Here is an 11789-nt window from a genome sequence, read left to right as displayed (position 1 = left end):
CAACATTATAAATAAGGTATAAAGAATATTCGAAGACAGTTTGAAGACGAGAAAGTAAAGTAAAAATGAAGGGACTTCTAAAGGTTTCCGTATAGGAACATAGTGAAAGCAATTTTCATAGTTACAAAGAATAGCTCGCATTTCACCTTTAATACAAAGAGATGGAACATCTCTTTATTTGCAAACAATCTTTATTTAAACAAAACTTATGTGGTCAATCCGATTCTATTCAGAGGTATGTATATATTTCTGTACCAATTCAGATGTCCTTCAAACAGTTTCCACTCCTTACGTAATATTACACCAAAACATTGATTCGACTTTCTAAAATCGTTTTACGAACGTCTCTTTCCATATCAGTCTCACTATCTTGTACACTTTACACTGTCACCAAAACTTAGCATATGCAAACCAATTAAATAAACAATGCAACTTATCTTATAAAAATATATGAATTATAAAACATCGAGGTGGCAATCATTAACGTTAAACTACGAAGTACTAAAGAAAACACAATTGCCCGTCGTACTAAATAAGCGACTAACTTAGCAAAACGCAACGGGACGAAATCAGTAGTTGAAGCTATTGGGCTTCTGCACAATTTATCAAGCGTTATGAATTGGTCGCTAGATCAAATAGTCGCGTTTGTCGTTCAACTAAGAGACTCTAATCTCGACAGGTTTATTTATTGTGTTTTGTATTTAAAGTGCGGCGGTAGTGGCTAGCGTTGTTAGCAACACTATTGGCAGGGTTGTATCAGCCACGCTGCTGTAGGGACCCGTCACTGCCCCGTCACAGGGCACGTGCTCTAGCTCTGAAAACAAAATACATTGATACTTGAACACACTTGTTACTTGCTCACTTCATGATTAATTATTGCCAGCGAAGAAAACAGACAAATACACGATAGAGATAGCTTATTATAACAGGTACATTGCGCCTATAGGATTAGCTTGTTAATCAGAAGACCTGCCAAAAATGTTTACAACCCTTAAAGGATATAATGGTAAAAGGATATAAAGGTTACATAACGTCACTTAAAACGAATGTATGAGGTAATCTGACTGTAGAATTTTTGCTTGTCTTTTTATAGCAAAAGATGGCAAAAGCAAGCGGCCACTTGAATTGGCCAAAATAGTAAAAATGGTGGGAAGGGGAAGAGAACCAAAAGTAGGCCTCCGTCACGCACATTTCTCAACCGAAACACGGAATTACTTCCATTTCACCACTGTATGGTACCACTGTATTACACCGGTCGAGCCTACCCATTCATGCAAAAGATTTTTCGAGGTCTGCCTCTGTTATTATAGTACTATTAGAATTGTGAAAGAACTTCTGACCATACTGAACTTAAAGACAGTTATATGATCTTCTATCAAAGAAAACAATTATGTTACCGTTAAGTTTGTTCAGGAAGTCGTTCCAAAATGCGCAAGCAGAGGCACGTGGGCCGCGAGGACCTGCTGGGCCGCTGCTGCCGTCAGCTGTGTACGTGTAATAGTGCGGCGACGACCTCGAGTACAAAGGCCACTTCTCATCGGGCTTGTGGGGCTTTCTGCAATGAAAAATTATGTTTTTATGATAGAAGTACATCTAAGAGATTTACGAGATTTTAAGTTTCCTTCCTATCTATACCTCAAGTAGTCTACATGAATCCCTCATTTGGGTCTTTAGGTTTGTTTGTTTGTTTGTAAGCGAAGACGAGGAGTAAGAAATGAGTAACGGAGAGGTAAGGCAAGTTTGTAATTTTCTCATAAAATCTGTAAGTCCTCGTTTCCGGGAAGACTATTAGTCATGTGTCTTTTATTGTGAGCATATGGATTTTTTAATTACAACGAAACTGGAGTCAACGAAATTCAAACAGTTTATATAATTATACAGTTATAATCATTGCTGAGCATGTTATATTTGTATTCTCCATAATCTTACCCAGTTAAAGCGAATCTGGTGAAAGACTGCATAATGTGAGTGGCCAGGTCTCGCTCACGAGTGTGGTACTGTAGGGACATATTCAGGGGATGACCGAACACGTATTCCATCTCGTCTCCGTGCATTACGCCCATCCATTCACCCCACAGACTGGTGCTTGTGCGCTGGAAGTATAAACAAATGTTAATTAAGCAATTGCTAAACAGTTGCTTATGCTTTCCCAGAAGTAACTATTTAAAGTAACCATAATACCGAGCCAAAAGTTACCTCCGTATGAGGCTACGTTGACTAATTTTGTATTTAAATTTCGAATCATGTGTGTCTATGAGTTTAAATATAAAGTTTAATAATTACGAAACATTGCCAAGCGTAAGTTGAGAATTTTACCATCAATATTAAGTCAGTCATAATTCAACATTCGTCTTTTTGAAATCTGCTATGAAATATTTTTCTTTACTTGTTTGCTTTTATTATTATTTTATGTTTTATATAATAAAGTTTTTAAACCCGGACATTAAGAAAACCATTTGTTACACGAGTTTTTAATAATACATGGAAAGGGGCTGCTGGTATGCTGTGTGATCTAAAAACATACGGTTATAGTATATGACGGGGCTAAAGGTCAACACTCATATTAAATGTAACATTTGTACCTTCATATTGTTGCGACCTACGGTTTTAAACGTGTCATTGACCTTTTACACTTCTAACCTTTTCCATTTAATTTGTTTTTGTCAATTTGATTAAAGATTTTTCCACATATACTCCTGTAGATAGATTATAGGATTAATATTACAGAAGGAATAGGAATTATAGAAGACTATTATATAGATCAGTTGCTCTATAAAAAATTGTCTTTTTCACGCGTTACTTTAATAACACTGATAATAATGACACACTTGACAAAAATATACAGTAGACTAAATAAAAGCACAGTTTATAACTTAAATAAAACCTAACATAGTAATCAATTTTTGAACTGCTGTAAATGTATATAATTTTAGAAACACAATTACTGAACTGTGTACGAACTGTCGTACACCAACAAAATGATGTAATTAAGCTGATTAGGACAATACATTGGTTGACCTTGAACCGTTTATAGCGTACTACGTATACTAATTTTGATGTCACGTTTAAAATTTATTATGATGGACAAGAGTATAAGAGCAGAAATAATATCTTATTAAAACACTTCGGATATATGTAAACTAATACTCAAGGAAACATTAAGTAATGGCTCAAAAACCAGATTATCTCATGTACCAAAGGATGGAAAGGACATCATGGAACTTCAACAATCAAGAAGGGTAGCTGTTAAATTAGTCTCCCTATAGACTTAATGAATTTAAAACGGGGATAATGCTGAAAGCGGTATGTCTTTTGACAAGTAGAAAGATATTAAATGGGACGGTCTTCGTTGGTTTTTTAATTATAATGTAATTTCGCAGTCAACCAACATATCACACGAGTCCCCCTACGTTTAATTGTACTAACCAAACTTTCTTTTGTGAATATTTATGAATGTTGTATTCACATGTCAAATTAATTAGTGTGTAAAATAACAGGTAATCTTAAAAATGTCACATTGTTGTGAAGAAATAATAATTAAGAATTATTGTTAATTTAGTCTAGATTGAGGCGGATTCTAGGAGAATTTACTTTGTTGTTCATGTTTAATTTCCTCATATGACTGTTTTTAAATGAAGTCATAATTCAATAACAAAACAGTCGGTTGGCGACGTAAATGGAACGGCGACGGGTCACAACTCGAAATAGCCAGCTGTTAATCTGTGACCTTTGACTTCGGCTCGGCTGCGGCTAGTGCGACCCATACCTAATTTATTAAAACTGCTCGCAGCCATTCCTTAACGACAACCATCGGGACTGTCCCCATAAATTCTTTTTTTATTTCCATATGTAACCTTTTTATTATCATGTCCTTATTTTCTGTTTTTTTGTATTTTTGGGACTGCAGGCGTTTATTATATCTTGGTCTGAATAAAACCTAATATTTCAAATTTAATATCATCATAATAATCATCAGCTCATAAACGTCCTCACTAATGGAGCCTACCCTAGGTCAGGGGTGACTAGGCCAAATTCAATATATAATAACTAAAATGTCGTTAGGATTTTTTATTTTTATTTTAGGAAAGAAGAACACAAGTGATTAAATTGCTATTATAATTGATTATGAAGGCTATGATAATCTATGTTCTTATAAGAAAGTTGTTCTGTCGCTAAGATAAACAAGATGGGAAAGGATATGAAATACATACTGTTATGACAATTTATTGTATATTTCGTTTGTTCTGCTCTACCACCATTAAACCCTGTGGTTGAAGGTCCAAAACAACGAACACGCTTACATAACCGCAGAAAACAGTTTGATGTTATGAGCAAAATGTAGCGAGGCTGTAATTTTGTTTGCATATTCAAAGTTTAGCAAATTTCCGTACTAATAAAATACCGCTCCACTAGCTTCGATCAAATTTGGAACAACGTCGTAGGTACGGCAAAAGTTCACGTGTGGATGTGAAAATTGTTTCAACTTAATATTCACTATCCGATATTTGATTTAAGAGGTCTACGTATTAGTAAGAACTCGCATGGTTTTATGCCAGAAATTACTAATAGTCTGTCATTCCTATCATTATTTTTTTAAAACTGAAATAACAATATGTTTCTGAACGGGTGTTTTATCAATATAGACACATGGTTACTTAATACGTCCGACAAACAAAGCAGAAACAATACATTTTTATAGCTTAAGTTAAATTTATATATCCTTTCTATATTGCTTATTTAAAATTACATAGATTGTTTGTGGTAACAGTACCTTGCTTTATTTATAACCACAATTCTCTACCAAGACGTAAGTCTGTTGCAATTGTATTTAGATATTGTTGCAACATGACATAGTTGTATGATTTGTTACTTGTAGTGCGACACTGAATTATGATGCTAGATCTCATTTCCGAACTTGCAGTGGGTTTGACATTTCTTTGTGCTTACAAGTACGAAGAGAAATTCACATAAAACGCATTAAATTTCCAAGATCAACAACTTTGAAAAATAATATCGCAGGTTTCCTATAATATATCTACTAAGCAGTTAAAATCTAATAACAATAAAGCAATTTGCTAATCTTGTTTGTACAATCATTAAAGGTATTTGAACACTTCACATCAAAAATTCTTTAATTCTTCAGATTGTAAATTGAAAAAAAAAATAGCCCAAAAATAAATGTTTTTAAAATAAAAACTATTTGCACAGATTAAATTAAGTAAATTACGCTGAATTATGATTAAAAACTTAAGTAGAAGAACTTAAAATCATCGTCTAGAAAGTTCAACAGTTTATTTTTCACATTAAAATCGCTCTTCGAGTTTGTAAGAAAATGACGAACGTTTTATTATTTAATGCCTTACAAAATGTTCCCAACCGTCAGTTAAGCTTGTTTGGACACTCGTGACCCATAAACTGCCGACAATGCTCGTCTGTCAAACGTTATTCCAGCGACAAATCGTCGTCTTCGCCGCCCCGGACAACTTTTTTTGATTTATTATCAGACTTCCATTTATTTCTTTTCTTACTTTTTCACATTTTAGAACTTCTGTTAAAACACTAATAATGTCTTTTAAAGCTGGCGTCGTTTATGTTAAATACTTCGAATTTACTTTCCTTTTTTTGTGTTTTATTCGAGATACAAATTTGTAATGAATTACTTTTTAAACGTTAAACGGTAAGACCAGTCGGAGTTAGTGTGTGTTTCAGCCTGAGAGAACATAGGTTTAAGACATTTCCCAAATCGCTGGTAATTTTTCTTTTTCTTTAGTATAAACAAAAGCACACAGAAACATGGTTAAATATGATAAAACAACTGTCTAATTAGAATTACCGAATAGTAAAAGTTTCGTTAAACTATGGCCAAATGTAGTGAACATACATTATTTGATTTATCCGTTCAGAAAAAATCTATTGCAGAATGTACGTCTAGTCGAAAGATGCTTCTCACGCTCTTCGTTCTTCCATCTAGCCGTATCAGTGGTTCTTTTCACGAGCAATAATATTCTGCCCCGTTTAAAAGCAAAATGTTTGTATGTTGACCATAAAATTATCATCATTGTTTTTCTTCTTGGTACAAGAAAGTCATATAATATTAGCTGTCGCCCGCGACTCCGTCCGCGTGCAGTTAAAAAAAACGAAATGGGGGGGTATGAAAAATAGATGTTGGCCGATTCTCAGACCTACCGAATCTGCTCACAAAATTTCATGAGAATCGGTCAAGCCGTTTCGGAGGAGTTTAACCACAAGCACGGGAATTTTATATATTAGAATTCCAACAAATTATAATCCGGTTAAGTTTAGCGTTGAATATTTGATGAGTGCGCCCGACATTACCGGCTCACAAACGGCCTACACACAATACCCCTCACATGGATACCTGTCAATAAGACTTAGATAACTTCAATTGTTTTCGGTTGTGTTATGGGTTGGTTAGTTGTTTCTGGTTGTCGCCAGCAATGATTGTTTTGATTCATTTGTATTCATTTTGTCAATATATTTCGAATATCTATGCCTGGTTGTAAATTTTAAACTATTGTTTATGCAATTTCATAATACTTTATATATATTTTTGTAGCTTTAGATATTTAATGTTGTTAACAATTGGACAATTAACTGTAATCTAACAAACAGATAACATTTGTGACATCATAATATAGTAATCGCGGCGCAAAGCTGATATGTACGTCCATAAGTCGAGAAATGTAAGACGATAGAATTAAAATAAAATATTTAACAACATGTAGAAGACACGCTAATATCAATTTAAAATCTTACAATGGAAATATGATGTTAAAATTGACTCCATATACAATAAGGGAACAAGCTTGAGTGGCTATTCTTAAAGAATTGAATCACAAAAGAAGCAAAAATATTCAAGGGTAGAGAGATGTATGGACACAATAGCGGCGCAAGTTTGCTTCGGCGGCAACAGAGTTTGCTAAGACATAGTGCACAAGATATTCAAATGTCTTTAAAACTTTAGAATCTCATTATTTAAAAAAATGCAATTAAATTCATTTACTTTTTTCAATAAGGTAATAATAATGATTTTTTTTTAATTCTATACGTTTAATGTTCAAGAAGATTTGTGTAAAAGATACATTAGATACAACCAAAAGCGTAATTGTGTACGTAAGTGTACGTAAGTGTACGTAAGTGTATACCAAGAAAATATACTTAGTAAAATTAATTGAGAAATAACAAACAATTACTAAAATCATAAATATATTTATAAATTCCATTATAACATTGAACGATAATTTATTTCATGGATAACAGTTCGCAATATAATGACGATGGCTATTTTATATTTTCTATTGTAATAAAGTATGGTTGAAAGGGAATCTACAAAGTATTGCAAATGACAAGAATAAATTAACAATATTTAATTGACACGTGTAATAAGAATTAGTGTATGTTCAGACAGTGTTATTGACGCTTATTTCGATAAAGCTTGTCAATAAATCAGAAAACTCGACAAATTTAGAAGTTAATCACATCGAAACTAATTCAAGGATAAATCGTTGGAGTTACATAAAAGCCTAATAAATCAAAAACGAATATAAATAGAAAGTTTAAGAACCAGTAACGACGTAGATTTGACGATCAGTCCCACAAAATTATGCCAACATTGTTAAAAGTTTCCTCGTTACTAGCTTGTACTCTAACAACACACACTTAATACATCTAGGCAACGTAACATTTCAACAGAGCCATAGACCGTTTTCATAGTATCCTTAATAAGACCCCTACTGGTATATTGAATATGCTGTGCACTTTTGCACGGATTTCACAAAATGTTTCTCCGCCCTTTTTGCTTCGACGGAATTCAGCCTTTGAGTTCGCAGCGCCAAAGCAAAAAGTGAATGTTGCAGGCATGCTCTCTACGAGGGCCCTTGCGTTTGGTTCGTTAGCCAAATTAACGTGTTAGCCCGGAACCGGTTTCAACTTTGAAGAGCGTCTTCCTCACAGAAATGACTTCGAATTTTTTTAACCTATATCTGAATTTGACTTATTAAATGTTGTTATTTTAAAATTATTTCGATCATTTTGATTGTTCAAAATGAAGAGTTAGTAAGATGCGTTTCTGAATTTATTAAAATTTTATCTGTCCTTCAGTCTATGTATTTTAAATTGTTATATAACGAGACTTGGTATATTTTTTAAATTCTTATCTAAACCGATATTTTATTTCGGATTTTTTATAATATTTACAATAATAAATTCTAATTAATAAATTCAACTTAGTTTAAAAAATACCATATCCATTCGAATCTGCATAAATAGGACTTTTGTTCTTTCCTATCAACTTCACTTGCAGCATTATTCGTTCCCTAGAAAATGGAAATTGTATTTTCCAGCCCACGTCTCATAATGCTGCCGCCGCAATATCTTGCGGTTCTGTTTCTAAGAGTAGTTCCCTCGAGAAATTAACTTTAATTAAGTATTCTTCTTCAAAGGATTGCATTTGAGTTTGATCCTTTTGAAAAGACTTAATAATTGCATTGTTTACGAATAAATGTGCTTATTTTCTAATATATACCTCTACAATTATTTTATTAGTCTATTCAATTACCGTGCTTTGGTGATAGGTCACACTTCAGTTTTTAGAAAATCTTACTAAATTAAAATCAGAATAGAAATCTTACTATCTTTTTCAATCATAGCAGGACTGAAAGACATCGGAACTTTTAAACTTAGTACCAATAATTTAAAATATCAATACTCACATGCGTAAAGTAGTAATAATAGACCTCGACACCAGCGTCCGCAAGGATTTCAGCGAAGTAGTTAGTGGGACAGACAAAAAAGTAATCACCCACCACATCTGCAATCATCTTCTGGTTCAAATAGCCATCAGTAATTTCTTCCCAATCCGTATACTAAAAGTGAAAACAATAATTTTTATGACAATCAAGTTTTACATATTTTTAATTTTAAACATAATCATAATGTGACAATTCAATCAGTAGTGTTAATGAACGGACGATTTATGTACAATTATTTTTATCGTACATGCTTCATACTAACCATTGTAGTCGTCCACACACACTAATTACGTTCTTGTCCCTCAGGGGTCATTCTATTTGATTTATTATCTACGGTAATATATAAGTCGAAGTGTAAATTACAATACTTTAAAATGATTCCCAAATATTGGTCTGTTTCATTATTAAGTGTTAAGTAATACTCAGAAATATACTAGTTTTCTTTGTCAGACTAGATTTAGTTGAAAAAACAGGAATCACACATTACACCTTAACTGGTCATTTCAAATGGAACATCCTCTTTACTCAGAACAAGAACACAAATTACCGCACGCAAACCTAAATTGCGCATATTCTGCGAAATTAAAATTGACAGAACAGATTGTTTGTTCATTTGTTGAGGATAGAATTGTATTCATTTAACCTAAGCTGTCGCCTATATTAACATGAATTGATCACACAATTTATGGTATCTCACGAGTTGACAATTTATCATAAATGTTTTCTGAAATTTTAATTAAATAAATAATGGCATACATAATTACCAACTTTGCTGGTTTGTAAATTATTTAAAATAATATCAGTCACAAAAAATTACTCTTACAAAGTAAGCTTTACAAATAATAAAGTGTGGATTCAGGTTACAAGTATAAAAAGTAATTAATAACAATAATTATTATTAATTAAAAAATTAAAGATACTTACTTGAAAAACAATTGCTTCTCTCTTAATTTTCGAGAATTCTTTGAAAATTGTATCGACAATTTCAAGAAACTTTTCTCGTTGCAGAAAACTTGGGCCGTCTTTTTCAAAGTAATCCAAGAAATCGTAGAGTAAGAAATATGTGCCTGTAATAAATATATACATACATCTAAGTCTCATTACGGTGACAATTTAAACAATACCTATGACAATTAACACCATTTTTTTAATTAATAAAGAATAGATAGACGAATCGAATATTCTTAACGATGTGGATTCATTAAAAATCAACCCATAAATAAATTAAAACTTCCCTGATGGTGGCATAAAATGATACATTTTTACATAAAACGAAACTTTATATAAAAATGGTTTTACCTAATTAAATAATGTTATTTTTATTCCAACAAATACGAGTACCATGAGTAAAACAAGTAATGAAAAATGAAAAAATGAAAATGAAAATCTTTATTATTGCACACTAAGTTTACAATATTCAATGTTGCCTTGGCTCCTTAACTAGTGAAAACTGTATTTAAGGAGCAAAGGACTTCCCTTATGTGAAATTACATTGTAATGTAACACTCGTTCGGAAATTTCCGTTACGATAATCCATAGGATTAAAACTTTAATAAAAATGGATTAAAAATACAGGAATAAAGTCCATTAAAACAAATACCTACTGCTCTACCAATAACAGAGACGTTACATTTCATTGGCTATTCGTGTGTTTAACACGTTGGTGAAAACTAAGACAGCTTCGTCAGATAAAAAACATCCTTACGTTTTTATCGGAAAACCCATTACCTATATGCGATAAAATAATATAATTCTTATTTTATTAAGAAAACTATTGCTTATTTATTTGCGACTGAATAAAACATCTAGAAAGGATAAAATGTTTTTTCATCCGTGTAAAACAAGTCGAGTTAAATTCTTCAAATATAACAAATGCACAAAGCCAACGAGGCTACAAAAGCAAAGCAAACATTTGCACATCTGTACCGGGCGCCAAGGCAACGTTTGACACTTAGATCTTTTATGCAACATAATTTATCTACATATAAAAAATGCATCTCATTATGTGTACAATCCGCATGCAGTGAAGGTGAAGAGCTCTCTGACAAGTCGGTTCATTAAAATTATATCACGCCTTTAGTTATTCACAATGCTATAATTTGCAAATGTTCGCCAAGGTCATGGCGGGACTATGGAATGTTCGACACGACATTAATCGTTTGCAATTATATATTAATACGGAATCTTTTGTTTTTATGTCACTATATCCCTCTAACCATTTGATACATCAGCTACAACGGAAATCGTAATGACGAGTTCAATTTAACATAGAGTACAGGCGGAGAGACGCGGAGATCGGATATCCGTCGCAAATAACACGCAGTTCCTTTTTAACATTGATATTTTGCCGCAACGATTGATTTACATTAGAAAAGATTCGTGGTAAATAAGATAAGTAAAGTAGGGCATTCAACAATTTAAAATAATAAGATTCAGGTGCCGGCGGTGCCCGCTTTCGAGAAGTTGCTCTTATCAGGCTGGGCAAGCAGGGTGGCGCCAGGGTGGGAGGATGGTCGTGGGGTGTGCGTGGCAACACCGGGCAGGGGATGGGTGTCGGAGGCCTGAGCTACGTGGGCGAGTCTGTAGTACCGGGTAGTACGACTATCCACAGCGTGTTATTGTTGTGTCTACACGGGTGTGCGCAGGCGTGCTCCCCGCGCTCCGGCCGCGCCGCACCTCGCAGCGCCGCACTTACACCTGTGCGCCGCACTGTACACCTCCGACACTCAAACGACCTCGAACTTCTCGACCGATATCGGTAGATGTTGTTTTCAAATTATCCTAGTCATCTTATTATTAAAGCGTGTACCGGTGGAGTAAAATTCTAGATCACTCTAAGAATTGTCTTTGAAACTTTGATTATAAGTTAGCATCAAACAAGAGCAATTCTTGCAAATGTTTAAAAAAGTAATTTTAAGAGTAGTGAATAAAGAAAAAAATAAGTTCACTGCTATTTTATCCAAAAACAAATAAAAAACCTTACGAACTTCGAAAGCGTAGGAAATTTGCGGACACAAA

The 11789-nt window shown here is 33.4% G+C and overlaps 1 protein-coding gene across 2 annotated transcripts in view; it reads right to left on the bottom strand.

Annotated features, from left to right (window-relative positions):
• Positions 1–662: 662 nt before the first annotated feature.
• The window catches only part of LOC106718777 (acetylcholinesterase), a 39442-nt gene continuing 28315 nt past the window's right edge, over positions 663–11789 (bottom strand). For both annotated transcript variants that reach the window (XM_014512951.2, XM_045679035.1), the window contains exons 3-7: positions 9696–9838; positions 8733–8885; positions 1930–2093; positions 1398–1555; positions 663–814 (exon numbers count right to left, since the gene is read on the bottom strand). In XM_014512951.2, coding sequence (XP_014368437.2) covers positions 702–814; positions 1398–1555; positions 1930–2093; positions 8733–8885; positions 9696–9838 — 731 coding nt within the window. In that variant the 3' untranslated portion in view covers positions 663–701. The remainder of the gene's footprint in view (positions 815–1397; positions 1556–1929; positions 2094–8732; positions 8886–9695; positions 9839–11789) is intronic.

The sequence above is a fragment of the Papilio machaon genome, chromosome 8 (genome assembly GCF_912999745.1).
Source record: "Papilio machaon chromosome 8, ilPapMach1.1, whole genome shotgun sequence".
Lineage (NCBI taxonomy): Eukaryota > Metazoa > Arthropoda > Insecta > Lepidoptera > Papilionidae > Papilio > Papilio machaon.
This window is presented reverse-complemented; position numbering and strand designations above follow the sequence as displayed.